Source organism: Nanorana parkeri, unplaced genomic scaffold (genome assembly GCF_000935625.1).
Source record: "Nanorana parkeri isolate BGI_ZX_2015 unplaced genomic scaffold, ASM93562v1 scaffold1, whole genome shotgun sequence".
NCBI lineage: Eukaryota > Metazoa > Chordata > Amphibia > Anura > Dicroglossidae > Nanorana > Nanorana parkeri.
This window is the reverse complement of record NW_017306269.1, coordinates 2,907,501-2,924,570: the sequence shown is the minus strand read 5'-3', so window position 1 is coordinate 2,924,570 and position 17,070 is coordinate 2,907,501. Positions and strand designations below refer to the sequence as shown.

General features: G+C 45.9%; 1 protein-coding gene across 1 annotated transcript in view; it reads left to right on the top strand.

Annotated features, from left to right (window-relative positions):
- The window catches only part of FLVCR1 (feline leukemia virus subgroup C cellular receptor 1), a 40,498-nt gene that overhangs the window by 12,253 nt on the left and 11,175 nt on the right, over window positions 1-17,070 (top strand). The window contains exons 3-6 of the mRNA XM_018552388.1: window positions 9,547-9,687; window positions 12,000-12,067; window positions 13,606-13,709; window positions 15,399-15,509. Coding sequence (XP_018407890.1) covers window positions 9,547-9,687; window positions 12,000-12,067; window positions 13,606-13,709; window positions 15,399-15,509 — 424 coding nt within the window. The remainder of the gene's footprint in view (window positions 1-9,546; window positions 9,688-11,999; window positions 12,068-13,605; window positions 13,710-15,398; window positions 15,510-17,070) is intronic.

Below are 17,070 nucleotides of genomic sequence, written 5' to 3'. Positions count from 1 at the left end.
GCCGTACGTCATCCCAAGTGCAGGTCCGTAGGGGTGCGGGTGTCCCAGGTCGGACGCAGACAGGATCCATCCTATCAGCGTACGGGTACTGACACCTGTACCCGCACGGATGTGCAGGGCGGGTGAGCGTAGGGCGGCGTACGGCCGCGTACTCCCATAGAGAAGGGAGTACATGCCGGCCTTTTCTCGTGTGAATGAGGCCTATAGGTTGAACTTGATGGACTTGTGTCTTTTTTCAACCCGACTAACTGTAACTATGTAACATTTGACTTTCAGTGAGTGTAACTTTTACAAAATTGCGCTTCTCTTTTTATTGCATAAAGTTTCCCCTTGGCGTAAGAATTCTTTATGACACAACTTTCATTAGCGGTGGGCCCTCGATGTAAGAAACGTTTTCTGTCTCCGTTTACAATGCATTTGTGTCTTGCCAGTGGAAATCTGCATGTTTGTTCTAGCCTTGTCCCCATGTTGTCTTTTTGGTGTGATATTTACAGCTGTGCACTGACTTTAGCTGAGCGCCCTTGTTCTTTCTCTGCCCCTGACCTCTCCATTCCATCCTTTGTGAGATCCAGATAGTTTTATCTAAGCAGCCTCATAGCTGTGATGATGTCCAACTGGTAAAGCTGGACGAGATCCCGCTGTCTGCCTGCGGTCTTGTGCAAGGGGCTGAATTTCATCATACAGCATTATCAAACATTTTTTCTGGACTGCCTGTCTGGATGAGCCCTTAAAGGCCAGGTCATTTCTGCACATATAGTAGTTTTGCTTTATAGCTTTGCTGACATACAATATAGTAGCAGACGTGTAGAAAAAGCCCATATCGGTGCCCCACACACAGCACTTGGAACAATATTGATTAACAGAACAGCTTCCATATATATGAGAAGCTACTATAAAGCTTGAGAGCTGAGCTTGCTCCTGGTTCAGACTAGAGCTGCAGCTAACGATTATTTTCAAAATCGATTAGTTAGCCGATTATTAAGTTCGATTAATTGGTTAATCGGATAAACAATAAAAGACATTTTAAAAAATGGCTCCAGTCATGGACTACTAGTTTGTATTGAGATTGTAGTCCATCACAGGAGCCAGCTTTGGAGCGGTGGAAGTAAAAAAAAAAAAGTGTGGTGTGCAATATAGTGAAATGGAAAGTTTAAAATTATACAGCAATCAATGCAGAATGGCACCGGCTATAGAGGACTACAAATCCCAGCAATAGTAAATTATACAGCGCAATGCAGAATATCACCAGCTATAGAGGAGCACAACAAATCCCAGCAATAATACATTATAGCTGGCGGTATTCTGCATTGCACTGTATAATGTACTGTTGCTGGGACTTGTAGTCCTCTATAGCTGGTGGTATTCGGCATTGCACCACTGTATAATGTATTATTGCTGGGATTTGTAGTCCTCTATACAGCGCATTGCAGAATATCACCAACTATAGAGGACTTCAAATCCCAGCAATACATTATATATACAGTGTATAATGCATTGCTGGGATTTGTATTCCCATGTATAATATACAGCACAATGTACCATCAGCTATAGAGAAATACAAATCCCAGCAATACATTATAGAGCACCATGTGGGGGGGAGTGCAGGATTACCTGAGCAGTCTTCCAGTAACTTGCTTCTGAGATTGGGCCTGTCTATCGGCGGCTGTCATCCCCCCCACACCTCCTCCTCACTACATCTCCCCGCGTCCCTGTGCCGATCGTGGATGTGGGCGGGTGGTGAGTGTGAGGCGGGAACGAGGTGCGGCGTTTAGAGTGTGGATGCGGGCGGGTCTTGCAGCGGTGAGCGTGAGTTGGGGAGGAGGTGCGGCGCGCAGCGTGTGTGGAGCCGTGAACAGGGCCAACTGATCGGAAGCCGATTAATCGATTATTGAAAAAGTTGACAACTTTTTCAATAATCGATTAGTTGTTGCAGCCCTAGTTCAGACCTTTCATGTTGTGCTGAGGCTCGGTGACCACTTTAAACCCAAGTCATGGGTTATGGGACGTCAGCGGGTGTTTGGATGCCATGGCAGTGGAGTTCTATTGAAGACCACTATTGCTTCCCATGGGGAGGTAGATATGTTCTGACTGCAAGGTTTATAAATCATTTGTCTATGAGTAGAACGGAACATTCTCAATAATCTGTATATTTAGGAGCTAACATCTGGTTTTTGCCCCATGAAAGCCTCCTAATTGGTGTGATTTACAGATCATTAGCCTGCTGCCATCAGAACACATCTCCCGACATGTAATTGAGGATTAGACATTCCTCTGAATACCTGCCTGAAATACACATGCTGGTTATTGGATCAGTTCAGCCTGGAGCTTAGGAGTTGTAGAATTTGCTGTTTCATGTTGACACTGTTAATCATCGTGCTCAGTTATATGAGGTCAGCCAGCTATACAGTACTTGTAACAAGCCCAATGTAAACACCGCGCTGCGTGACGCAAGCTGTTGTAGCTGTCGTATATTGCAGGTGAATGCCCTGCACGATCCTGGAATGCTGTCAGAGGTCACATGACGGGAGGCCTTCTCATGGCTAAAAGCTGCGATACTGCTATTGTACAGCACATTATACATCGTCCTTGTTTGTGCAAGATAAGTAAAACAATCTTCATAGGACACATGTACTAAAGGTCAGAATCAAGAGTACAGCATTCATTCAGAGGGGATTGTCCACTGACCGTCCTGGCTGTTTGTATAGCTGCTTTGAGCTATGGCTACATGGGGTTTGTATGGCCGTCTTGTGTTTGCGTGGGTTTCCTCCCACAATAAAACAACAGAAAATCATTGGATTTTAATGCTAAATTGTTCCTAGTGTGTTTGGATGTAAACTGTTCCATGTACTCTGTGAATGATGTACATAAGTGAAAGCACTGGAATGTATTCTAATCTGCTGATACCAGTTTAAAAAGTTTATTTGTATTTTTTTTTTCCTCCAGATTTTTCCCTATTTCTAACGCTGAACCCCCGGGATAAGCAAATATTGTCTAGATACAAGAGTCATGAGTATTCTTATTTGGATCTCAGTGTGCTTTGTGTATTTCTTCCAGATCTGTGCAATAATCCAATGTGAAACTTGCTGCTTCCTGTAATAAAGACCAGTCCCTGCTGCTCTCTCTCCTTGTGCAGGATGACTGGTCTTGTATCCGCCCCGCCCTGTAGTTTTCTGCAGCCTGTAGTGGTGGGTGGAGCCTGCTGGGCCCCTCCCACTGCTCCGCCCCTGCACAAGCTATGTGCAGCACGGCGATGATGTCACTGCTACTTTTACAAGTGTTTGCAAAGGCATTTGTTGCACACCAAGTGGTTTTATATCCTTTGCGGCTGTTAAGGAAGACAATTTGTGTGCCAAGAGTTCAGCTTCGGGGCTGGTGCAGACTTGGGCAATCCCTAGACGCGCGTCCCAGGACTGTGCGATCATGTGCGTTTGCACACAGCAGTTGCCATGCGGCCCCATTAATTTCAATGGGGTTACATCCGCACGGCAACCACTGAAAATGTTTTTTTGCTACACACTGCGCGCGGTTTTTTCAACTGCAATCGTGTGCAATTGCACGGGCGGAATACCGCGCAATCTGCCTGGCGCAACTGGGGTGCCATTAGAAAATAATGGCACCGCCAGCGCGGTCAGCGGTGGTGTCCCACTGCGCACGGTCACGGATCGCCCATATGTGAACCTGGACTTACCTTTAAACTTGTTGTAATCCTTTATGATCAATGTAGGGAAGCTGGAGATGGAACTTTATTTGGGGCGGGGAGAATCATTTGTTCGGCCATCTTTTTGAACTTTTGCCAGTCTGTCTACATTCTCGCGAGTTTGTACCCAACATTTTGACATTGCAGCTTCCTAGGTAAAGTCAGGGGAGTTCAATGGTGATAAGGTTAGGAATGAATAGTAGTTTGTTTGCCGACCTTTATATCTAGTCCGGCTATAGATCCTTATCAAGAAACAGATTTTTATTTCAGACTAGAGGAAAGGTGTTGTGATCCACAATAGCCAATCAGAGGCTTTTATGCTGTTATCTTCTAGCCAATAAAATGGACAGTTGGAAATGAGTATTTCACAGGCTGCACATTTGACTCATTTTGTAGTTTTCATCCATCACTCCCTAACAATAGGTTTGCCCAAAACCCGCACTTATGTACTGATCAACGTTCTATCAGTTTTAGTTACTATGCCCAGAAGACATTTATCCCGGACCAGTGGAAATTTCCACATGGATCCGTAGAGGTCTGTGTATGCAACAGGATGGAAAATTCCAGCAGACGTTTGACTTCTGATCATTTAGGTATTTGTGTGAAGCTGCTGAAGATCTCCGCATCAGTTTGATTATGAAAAGAATAATGTTATGACTAAATAAAATATGAAATGCTTATTGGCTAATGTTGCACTTACTTGCTTTAACACTTGCTGAAATGGCTTTTCTGTAGGGATGCACCGATACTGATACTAGTATCGGTGGCGATGCCGAGTATTTGTGCGAGTATTCGTACTCGCCCAAATGCCCCGATGCCTAGCCCTATACTTCCGGTATCAGGAAGCCGGGCAGCGCATTATTACACGCTGCCCGACTTCCTGATTGGCCGGGAAGCCGGCTCCATGCTCTCGCGTCACTTGTGACGAGAGAGCATGGAGCTGGCTTCCTGATTGGTCGGAAGCTGGCCAATCAGGAAGCCGGGCGCCCTGTAATGACACGGCGCCCGGCTTTCTCATAACGAGGGAGCATGGAGCCGGCTTCCCGGCCAATCAGGAAGCCAGGCGCCGCGTCATTACACAGCGCCCGGCTTCCTGATTGGCCAGAAAGCCGGCTCCACGCTTTCTCTGCTTCCCGGCTAATCGGGAAGCCAGGGGGGCGAGTCATTACACGCCGCCTGGCTTCCTGAATGGGACTTAAAGTACTCTGTATTCGGTATCGGCGAGTACCGAAAAATAATATCGGTACTTGATACTGAATTACCGGTATCGGTGAATCCCTACTTTACAGAAAGATGTTATTAGGACTGTCCTTGGAATGTGTTGTTCTAATGTCCTTGAAAGGTCTTGTTGTGCAGTCTGTAGATCAGTGGTTGTCAACTTAGAAGGTATAGGGGGCCTCGATTGCGGCCCCTGAAAGAACTGAAGGGATGCACATAATGTTCAATATATACACTGCCGGCCAAAAATAAAGTCACCACCTGGACTATCAGTATCGGTGCCGATACCTAGTATCAGTATCGGTGCCGATACCGAGTATTTGTGTGAGTACTCGTACTCGCCCAAATGTTCCGATGACTAGCCTGATACCCGAACTTCCATTATCAGGATGCCGGGCAGCGAGTCATTACACACTGCCCAGCTTCCTGATTGGCCGGGAAGCCGGCTCCATGCTACCTCGTCAGGAGCATGGAGCCTGGTTCCTGGCCAGTCAGGAAGCCGGGTGCCATGTAATGCTTTACCACCTGGCTTCCTGATTGGTCGAGAAGCTGGCCAGTTTCATTACACACCGCCTGGCTTCCTTAATGGGACTTTCGGTATTTGGTATCGCCGAATACCGAAAAAATAAATTTCAGTACCCGATACCGAAAAAACGGTATTGGTGCATCCCTACTATTGGAAGTTGTAATAGATTCTTGTTGACCTAGAAATCGGTATGTTGGGTCTCATTCACACTTCCAAAATAGTTCTGTACAACAGATTTCTGCGGCGAGAATCAGCAGATTCTTGTGGCTGGAATCACAGAAAATGCGAACAGCTGCAGTCAGGAAGCTTGTACAAGGCAATCACAGACTGACAGGAACCGCAGCTGTCTGCCATTATTCCCATGTATCCGCACATCCAGCAATTACCTGCGGCTTAGAACAGATTTCTGACCCTGGACCCAGACAGACTGCGTCCTAGGCCGGTCATCTGTCACTAGCCACAGGGAACAGCTGGATGTGCGGATACATGCGAATATCGGCGGACAGCAGCTGCTTCTGTCAGCTTGTCATTGCATTGTACAGGTATCATGACCACATCTGTTCACATACATGTGATTCCAGCCACAGGAATCTGCTGTCCGAACATATTTCAGATGCATGAATGAGGCCTTATTTCAATGTGTTGCTGTTCTTTCTGCCTGGCTGCCGTGTCAGCGCCATTGTCTGTACTACATGCAGGTACATAAACTCGGCATCCAGCTGACATCGGTATATGTTGCAGACATGTCCTGTAGTATTTAAACTCTTCTGATGAGAAACCGTGGCAGGTTTTTATAATCCGTATATTTGGGTTAATCTCTCATTATCTAAAACGAGCAAATCTGGATTACTTTAACGTGAGTAATGATTTGTGAGCCATCATTTGTTTTCTTTGATGTTCTTTGTACAAAACAGTGTTTTGTTTTACCTCAGTAAAAAAATCTAACACTCGGGGCTCCAGAATGGTGAGAGGGTCAGTTTTGGGTAATTTCGTCCTTCATGAGGAATTACATTGGACAGATCCTATAAGTATCTTCGAGTTCCTGGATGATGACTTAGGCCCCATTCACACTGAGCGATTTATCGAGCGATTTCGCTCATATTTTCACGCGATATCGCTCTATGTAGCTTCTCCAATCCATTTCAAGGGAGCTGTTCACATCTCGTCGCTCAATATCGCTTGTAGCTCATCGCTGGTAGCTTGTCGCTCCTACATGACCCTTTTTTCGAGCGATATTGCTCCTGATTGCATACAGCCCAATAGGAAAAAGTCGCGCGACACGTCGCTCAATATCGCTTGTCGCACAATATCGCTCAAAATCGCGCGATTTTCATGTCGCTCAGTGTGAATGGGGCCTAAACTTTACAAGTAGTAAATATCTAGTGTTTGCCAGTCTATCATTTGCAGTATTGTCCTAAAATCTAAAAAATTAGGGCCGGGATCAAAATTAAAATGATTCGTGCATCTAAAACTGTGACTGTGTATTATATCTTATTGCCCTTGCACTGTGTAGCAGTGACGTGATGGGAGAGGTATCCCCTGTCCCGCCAAAGCTCTGCCCCCAGCTCGGTAACCAAGCCGTGTGGGGCGGAGACAGGAAGGAGCCTTCCTGTCCCTCACCTGCTCGTCACTGGTGAGGCATCGAGATCGATGTCCTCACTGGGTTTTTTTTTTCTTCGTTTTTTGGATTGGACGGATTGGACCTATGGCGCTTTGCTATTGGTCCAAACCATCCACAGAGCTCACGCTTCTAACACAGAGTAGAGGCTGTGACAGCTCTTGCCTCACCAAGTTAGGTTACACAGCAAAGGGCTTCCCCACTGCTTGTGTAATCTAACTAACTGTCCAAAGCTGGATGCAGCGCCGCCTGTAATTAACAGGCAGCGCTCCGTCCATGACAGGTCACACAGTGGGGAGGCTTTTCCTGCTATGTAACCTGTAACAAGCCGGTCTGAATGGAGAAAAAGCTGCCAGGTTCAGACTTAAAGCTGACACCTTTTTTCTTCATAATACTAGGTGAGGCTCTGCCACCCCTGACTGCACGTCCCTGCTGTATAGATGATTAGATCATTGCTTTCCAAGGTGCCCATACTGCTTACTATGGGCTTAATTTGATGGTTTCAGAACCACACTGCTAACAGTCAGGCCGTGCATGAGCATCCTCAACTTCTGAGGCCATAATTCTGCTGGGAGATCAAGCGGTTGGCTTTGTTGGTGTGACAGAAGACCACATCTTCATGGAGTCCATAAAACCTGCTGCTGTTGATCCAGAGTTTTTTTGGACCATCTTACTTGGTCACATTTGGTTATAGACATAACTAGGTAAATCTGTGAAAAGATGGGTCGGAGGGCCCAGTCTGCTAATCTAAATCCATGCTAAAGGATAAGTATGATTTCCTCTTCTCTGCCACATTGTCTCTGTAAATGTTTTTTGTCTGTAAGGTTATTTACATGTGTTCCATCCACTGTCACTATTAGGGCAATACATTCTACTAAACCAGCCCATGCATACCCCAAAGTGAAATGAGCACGCAGGCGTGGTTTATAGGGATTTAAAGCAGAACTCGAGAAAGTGTTCTTAAAGGAGAACTATGAGGTGAGTGCATTTCACTCACCTCATAGTTCTAGCCGACCTGTGACAATGAGACTGTCACAGGTCGGCTCAGTAGATCGGGAGGTGAGCGAACACATACCGGCGTTCGCTCACCTCTCGATCCTGTCACGGCTCTCTGCCGTGACAGGGGAGGGGCTGGATTCCCCCCAATCCACCAGCGCTGACTGGCGGAACGGACGGGGGAGGGGGCGGGTACAGCTGGCTCTGCCTTTAGATAGGCAGAGCCAGCTGTCAGTCACGCAGCTGGGCGGATCCCGGCACAATTGTCGGGATCCGCTTCAGCTGCGGCGTCTCAGTATACCGCGAGCTACAGCTCGCGGTATACTGAGCCTAGGGTGACGGGAGGACGCTAGTTTGTGTCCTCCCGTTACCCTAAGGAGAACTATGGGGAAAAGACTTAACCCCATAGTTCTCCTTTTAACCCTTGCAGTGGGTCTACCCCCGCATTGAAAGGGTTAACTGCTCTTTCTTGTCTAGGTGCTAAAAGAAAAACAAGTTATGCTCACCTGATCCTTCGAGCCCGCTTGCTTATAGACCGATTTCTGGAGCCTCTCTCCCCCTCCACTGCAGTGCTGTAAGGATCCTTGAGTCAGCACGTTCTATACACGGTGTATAGGACATGGGGACGTAGTAGAGAAACATATCATTGCTGCAGCAGAGGAGGAGACAGGCTTTAGAGACCAGTCTAAGAACAAGCCAGTTCTGAGGTTAGAAATAAAAAGTTGTATCACCTAGACAAAAGAGAGCACTTGCCTCCTTGCTGTGTGGGGGTAGTCCCATGGCAAGGGTTAAGAACACTTTTAGGCGTGTGTTCCCTGATCTGTGACCGCTCCTACAATACATCCGGTTTAGGATGATGGAAGATTAGTAGCTTTGGAAACAAAATCTGCAGCATACCTTCCCCATTCACACACAACTCTAGATGTTCAGATCCCCTGAAGTATAACAGGCCTTTGGTCACATGACCTTTGCTAAAAGGAAGGATGAGCTAATCCAGGAGTGGACAAATGAATACGGCGTTCGGGAGCCAGTCTGTCCAATCCTGGAGCCAGAAGGATTTTTCTTAGAAGCCAACTCCATTGATGACTAGAGGAAACGTCAAAAGTTAGGCACCGGCTGTAATATTTAGGGAGCATTGACCACCCGGCTCCTGGGATTTGTCCTGTTCTGAGCTAATCTAAACTCTGATCCTCCCATTCATCAGTGATCACATGACCAAATGCTATGGCCATCCGGCAGGAGACCGGTGCTGGTGAGAAGCTGAACATTATATTTCATGGAAGGTGGTAGAGCACGTCTTATACGGTTTCCCATCCTAGACGGACCGTGAACGGAGCAGCATTTGTTGCAGAGTGTTATCGGGTCTTTTTTTCATTTTCCTAACACAGTTAAAGTTCGTAATTTTTGGCAAAGCAATAAGATTGTGAGATTGTATACTCAATACGACATCTAGAGCATTGATAGTCTAACTAGCTCGTTGTTTTATTTCAGTCTTTAAAGAGAAGCCGAAGCTCCCTCCCAGCAAATCACAAGCCGTTCTAGGGGGCAGCTCTCCTGAAGATTACTCCTACAAGGCCTCCATCGTGAATCTCTTCAAAAACGTTCCCTTTGTTCTTCTTCTGATTAGTTACGGTAAGATGCAGTCCCGTCATGGGCTCTCCGACTGTTGTATGTTCATTAATGTTCATTGCTGATCCATGTCTGCTTTTGGTTGCAGCACAGCAGTAAACTTTGTCATGGCTTGCAGGTTTCTCAGCATTCTACATCAGCTTGAAAAGAGCCAGCTTGGATCCCCTAGCAAAAAATCCAAATTTGGCTTTCATTTTAGAATAATGAAAGCTTTGTAATTGATTGATGGCTTACTATATATGGCCATTACAGCTAAATGCATTGAAATATGCCTATAGACATTAGGTCAGCGGTTCTCAACCTGTGGGTCGCGACCCAAAAGTGGGTCGTAACCCATCGTTGAGGGGGTCACCGCGACCATTTCTGCTGCGCTGGTTGAGAGCCTCCTTCTTTCGCAGCAGTATCAGTCAGCGGGAGGACAGCAACGACTTTGAATATAAAAGTGCCGCTGTACACACTCCCTGGCCGCTGCAGTGACATCTAGTATCCAGGGAGTGTTTACAACAGGACTTTTCTATTCACAGCCGTTGCTGTCCTCCTGCCTCCCATACAGTGCAGGCTCTGCAGGAGGCGGGCATCTTAGCAGTACTAGGGCTGAAAAGGCTGCATGGAGACAGAGCAGGCAAGCAGGTAGCAGGGGCTGGGGAGGGCTTGCATTCTTGTGAGTGTGCTTCTATTTTTATTTCTAAGTCCAGTGCCTGACTAAGTCCCGAGTCCAGTGCCTGACTAAGTCCCGAGTCCAGTGCCTGACTAAGTCCCGAGTCCAGTGCCTGACTAAGTCCCGAGTCCAGTGCTCTCTTGGGGGTCACCACAACTTGACAAATGTTACCAAGGGGTCCCGGCCCTAGAAACGTTGAGAACCACTGCATTAGGTGGTAGGTTCCAGCAGGTTTATGGGCAGCTTTAATAGACATTCCAGGCTGAATGATATTGGGTGGGGAGAGGACCTCTTCATCCAGCTTATAAACTATTAGGCTCAATTCACAAAGCTTTAGCACAAGAAGGAGGAGCTTTGTATTAGCCATACAATTATATTATTCAAATCTAACTGGGCTCCGCTGAAAAAAAAGAGTCCTTATCCTGGTGTGTTAGCTTTGTAAATTGGGTCTGTTGCCTGTTAAAGGTTTGCCAGCTATAGCAGTCTACAGCCACAGCGGGGAGACCCAGGCATCTGTCATAACCAAACGTGTTGCATGCTGATTCTAGCAGCACCTCCTAGCGGCAAAAAAGTGAAGGCTTGACACTCTGCACTGCTGGTGGCTCTCAGTCACAGCTCCAGTCCCCACTTACAATTCTTAAACAATCATAGTGGTCCTGGATCGTTTGGTCACAATGTCAGCTGTGACATAATAATCACATTCAAGCCGTGGTCTTCAAGCACAAAATAAGCCTTCAGCCTGCAGATGAAAATGGCCACGTCCAGGCTGCAGTAGCCTCTGCAGTGCCATCTATTTGATACTGTAATTGTGAAATGCAATTACATTATTGAAAAATAATATATTACCTTTTTTAAACTTAATTTTTTGCACCTTTTTTTCACTGTATGGAATAAAAGCTTCATATTTAAAAATACTTAAAAAATTAATGAATAACAATAAAATAAATACAATAATAATAAAAAATAAATAAATATGTGTATGTATGTAGAAAATGTGACCTGGGATTTTAACTATTCATGACTTCGGTCCATGAAAGAGAGGTTTAATTACACTTTGATACTGAAATGGCAGTGTCTGTCTGTTAAACACGGTAACAAATGATCATGTCAGATGTCTAGCATGTGTTTCTTCTATACATCATGTTTATACTCTATACTTGTATAGAATTATGTGGCCACAGAGATCAATAATCATTTGCAGAGAAAAATACGTTTGCCATGGCTACTTTGAATAGGTTCAGTTTAGGGGAGCAGACACAGAGGGGGGGATAATTGGGATGGGGGGGGCAGAGTGAAAGCAAGGAAGAGGAATCGCAGCGAGAGTCCCTGGAGTGGACTGCATTGAATAAACACATAACAGAGAAGAGACACTTAGTCATCAGACAGCCACATTGTCCTTCATCTGGAAGAGTTCCACTACTGGCATCCGTGTCTTCATCTAATCCATGAATAGAAGCTGCAGGTTCCTAATGATCTCTGTGAAATCCTGTAATCTCCCTGTAGGAGGAAGCGATGGGTGAGGATTCGGTCCTTCATCTCCAATGAATCATGTTCTCGGTATTTGCAGTGTCACGTCCAGTTCCTCCTCACCAGCCGCGGCGTATCGTAGCATAATATTTATTCAGGCATTGGATAAGAAATTGTTCTTTTATTGCAGGGATCATGACCGGCTCCTTCTATTCCTTGTCCACGCTGCTAAACCAAATGATCACACTTCATTACAAGGTCAGTCTCTTCTGCATCATTATTAAATAAAGGTTGTCTGTCGGATTATTTAAAGGAGAACTCCAGTCTAAACATGAACATTTCTTTATTTTCTAAGGGCAGAGCTGTTTAATTTTGTTTTTTATTGATCTCTTATGGAGTCAGTCCAACAAAAGAGAGACGTGCTGGAGAATGAAACCTCCTGACAATTTCTGGGCTCTGCACTTTTGTCCATTATGAGGGTTCCCACTCTCCCTGCTGGATTTTGTATTCATTTTATATAGGGATGCAGTGATGCCGGTTTTTCATTATCGAGCACCGATATTTCTTTTTCGGTACGTGCCGATTGCGAATACTGATACCAGAAGTCCCATTAAGGAAGCCAGGCAGCGTGTAAAGACTTGCCACCTGGCTTCCTGATTAGCAGGGAAGCCGTCTCCATGCTCCCTCGTTACCAGGTTACGAGGAAGCATGGATTCAGCTTTCTGGCCAATCAGGAAGCCGGGGGGCGGATAATGACTTGCTGTCGTGCTTCCTTCCTGATTGGCCAGCTTCATTACAGCGAGTCATTACCCACCCCCCGGCTTCCTCACCACCTGGCTTCCTGATTGGCCGGCTTCCCGGTCAATCAGGAAGCCGGGCAGCATGAAATGACTCGCTGCCCAGCTTTCTGATACTGGAAGTTCAGGTATCGGGCTAGGCATCGTTGCATTTGGGCGAGTACAAGTACTCACCCAAATACTCGGTATCGGCACCAAATACTAGTATCGGTGCATCCCAAAATTTTATATTATAGAAAATGTAACAGGAGGAGCTGGGAGCACCCAAAGGTGGACAGGAACACTCAACCCTTGCCAGGTAGACAGGCAAAAGGGCATTGGGAATTACCGTGGGGAGATCTCAGTGTTGAGTATCCAAGAAGCCAGTGGCTGTAACGCCGGTATGTGTTCGCTCACCTCCCGATCTACTGAGCCGACCTGTGACAGTCTCATTGTCACAGGTCGGCTAGAACTATGAGGTGAGTGAAAAACACTCACCTCATAGTTCTACTTTAACTAAAATATCACTTTTGGGTGGACTGGCCCTTTAAGCGGAGGGGCTGTTATGCAGATTGTCTGATCTTTCAAACTGGGTGTTTAGAATAATTTGTTGCCTGTGTCCTCCCTGTTCCCTTTAATGTTGTAACTGTTGTTATTACTTTTATTATACACAGTAATGCAGCGCACGCATTTATACACAATTCTCCCGCTAATTTGATGGTAAAACCGACTTTCTCCAATCATCTTCCAGGCCAGCAACCTGAGAGGATAAGTAGGCTTGCTGTCCTGGAAGATTCCTAGAAATCCCGTTATGGGTAAGTGTATAACGGAACATTTCTTGGTGTTGTGTGATTTTTATGTAGATTGGTGTTTCCGTACATAGAGATTTCCGGGGGGTTATATGAAATGTGTGTTCATTCTGATGATCTCAGACATTGGGCTTTAGGTCCGGTCACGCTGGTCTGAGCCTGATAATAGGTTGACACACACACTAATCTGTCTGGGTGATATTCCTGACAGGGGGAAGAAGTGAACGCAGGACGGATTGGGCTCACCCTGGTCATAGCTGGAATGGTTGGCTCCGTCATCTGCGGCCTGTGGTTGGATTACACTAAAACTTACAAGTAGGTGAACATTAATCTGTAATCCGGTTTTCCGGCGGTGATCCGTATGTGATTCTACCTCCATTATATACTGATGTTTTATGAGTAAATATTTGGTTGTAATTGCAGTAAACCTGAGACCTGTCATGTCTGTATGAAAACTACCCGTTGTCAAGCCTGCTATAAAATAGTTGTATTCTGATAACTTTAGAGGTTTAATACCTGTAATTAGGGATGCCCCAGTACCGATACTAGTATTGATGCCGAGTATTTGGGCGAGTACTAAATGCTCTGATGCCTAGCACGATGCCTGAGCTTCCGGTATCCGGAAGCCAGGCAGTGATTCACTACACACTGCCCGGCTTCCTGATTGGCCAGGGAAGCCGGTGTTCTGTCGAGAACGCCAACCCAGACGAATTTGACGACCTCACCATCTGCACTTGTGCACACATCGGGATTAACAAGGAAACAGCCATTTATTTACAAAGTAATTTGTCTTCATTGTTAATCGTGACCGTTAATAATATGCCTTCCATGGCAGTAAACGGTGCATGGCATTTTATGCACATTTACAATTAATATCTTAAGCAATTACATAATAATATAAATACTTACAATGTTAATTGTGAATGTGCATAAATTGCCATCCACCGTTTACTGCGATGGAAGGCATATTATCAAATCACAATTAACAATTACAAATTAATACGTTGTAAAGAAATCCCTATTTCCTCGTTAGTCCTGTCTATGGGCAAGCGCAGATGGTGAGGTCGGCAAATTCAACTGGGTCGGCATTCTCAACAGAACACCGGCTCAATGCTCCCTCGTCACTTGGCGCGTGTAATGACTCACCGCCTAGCTTCCTGATTGGTCGGGAAGCTGACCAATCAGGAAGCCAGACAGCGAGTAATCACCCGCCCCCCAGCTTTCTGATTGGCCAGAAAGCCGGCTTCATCCCCCCTCGTCACCCGGTGACGAGGGAGCATGGAGACGGCTTCCCTGCTAATCAGAAAGCCGGGTGGCAAGTCTTTTTACATGCCGCCCGAGTTCCCGGCTAATCAGGAAGCCAGGTGGGGAGTGATTACACGCCGCCTGGCTTCCTTAATGGGACTTCCGGTATTTGCTATCGCGAGTACCGGAAAAAAAATATCAGCACTCGTACTTGATACCGAAAAAACGGTATCGGTGCATCCCTGCCTGTAATGATTGCATTCAGTATATGAATTCCTTTGTTTTATTTCACAAGCCTTTATTTTTCTCAACCTTCTCATGCAGACTAAGCTGGCCAGCAAAAGTGAGGTTGGGACAAACCATATAACACTGCTGGGGGTCCTTACACTTGTCAGCTTTTTTTCACAATGGTTTAATCCATTTTTTCCAAAAGAAGAAAGAAACTGTTGCTGTAGCTCAGGGTGGGCAGCTCCAACCCTCCAGTTGTGGTGGAACTACAAGTCCCATGAGGCATTGCAAGACTGACCGTTACAGGCATGACTCCCAGAGGCAGAGGCATGATGAGATTTGTAGTTAAAGTCCAGCTGGAGGGCCAGGGGTGCCCCCACCCCTGGTATAACTGCTTGGAAAGTGACAGCTGAAGTTGCAGTCCGTTTTGCCCGTAGGTCCACATTCAGTCAGGTCTGAGATAAGAAATGGAAATGTATCTACAAATATGTACTTCCTCCTCGGAATAATTCTATTATTATTGATTTACAGACAGACCACTCTGATTGTGTACATCTTGTCCTTCGTTGGGATGATAGTGTTCACCTTTACACTGGATCTAGAGAACCTCATGGTGGTCTTTGTGACAGGAGGCATTCTGGGGTAAGTGACTTTCACTTGTTATAAACTTATGAATATACACTCACTGGCCACTTAATTAGGTACACCTTGCTAGTACTGGGTTGGACCCCTTTTGTTTTCAGAACTGCTGTAATTCTTCGTGGCATTAATTCAACAAGTTGATGGAAACATTTCTCAGAGAGTTTGGTCCATACTGACATGAAAGCGACACACAGTTGCTGCAGATTTGTTGGCTGCACATCCGTGATGCGAAGCTCCACCAGCCTGAACCGTTGATAGGCAGGATGGATCCATGCTTTCATGTTGTTTACATCAAATTCTGACCCGACCATCCGAATGTCACAACAGAAATGGAGACTCATCAGACTAGACAACGTTTTTTTCAATCTTCTATTTTACCATTTTAGTGAGCCATTGCAAACTGTAGCCTCAGTTTCCTATCCTTAGCTGACAGAAGTGGCACTCAGTGTGGTCTTCTGTGACTCTAGCCCATCTCCTTCAATGTTCAATATATCATGTGTTCAGAGATGGTATTCTGCATACCTCGGATGTAATGAGTGGTTATTTGAACCAGTCTGGCCATTCCCCTCTGGCATCAACAAGGTATTCTTGCCCGGACAGCTGCCGCTCCCTGGATATTTTCTCTTTTTCGGACCATTCTCTGTAAACCCGAGAGATGGTTGTGTATGAACATCCCAGTAGATCAGCAGTTGCTGAAATACTCAGACCAGCCCGTCTGGTACCAACAACCATGCCACGTTCAAAATCACTTAAATCCCCTTTCTTCCCCATTCTGATGCTCGGTTTGAACTTCAGCAGACCATCTTGACCATGTCTACATGCCTAAATGTATAGAGTTACTGCCATGTGATTGGCTGATTAGATATTTGTGTTAACGAGCAGTTGAAGAGGTGTACCCAATAAAGCGGCCAGTGAGTGTAGAGTTTATTGCAATGCTGCAGGGTTGTGTTATGTGACGGCTATTCCATAGAATCTCTGGAGGAGAAGCAGATCACAAGCTGCTATAAGAAGACCGGCCCGGTATATGTTTACAGAGGCCTTGTCCATCCCTCCATCGTATGTGATAAAAGCCGATTGGGACCCCTGATTCCTTCTACATTGGTGCCGGTCTGCTGGGCAACTTGTAGCGGACACAGACAAGCTGAATGACAAGAAAGCCATATTGACACTGGCCTGGTCCTGTTATGACAGCTCTGAAAGCTCAGGGATAGATACATCGTGGATGAGCATTTATATTTGCAGAATTGCTTGGTTTTTCTTGTGTTTGTGATAAAGAACGTCTCTGTTTTACAAGTACAGGAATGCTGAGCTCTGGACAAAATTCACAGTCCAGATCCATATATGTGAACGGCCCTACCTGACAAAAATGATGTAATCCCACTTTTATTAAAACAGTTCTCCTTCAGGTCCTCTTCTGCTGTTTGACAGCAGGCAGTGGGCTGGTACAATAGCCAGCCTGCTATTGGCTGTTTCAAATTGCAATAGCTGTTAGCAAACTAGCTATTGCACACACCCACTGCCTCCGAGCCCGTCCAGGAGAGCGCGCACCTGACCCGCGCCC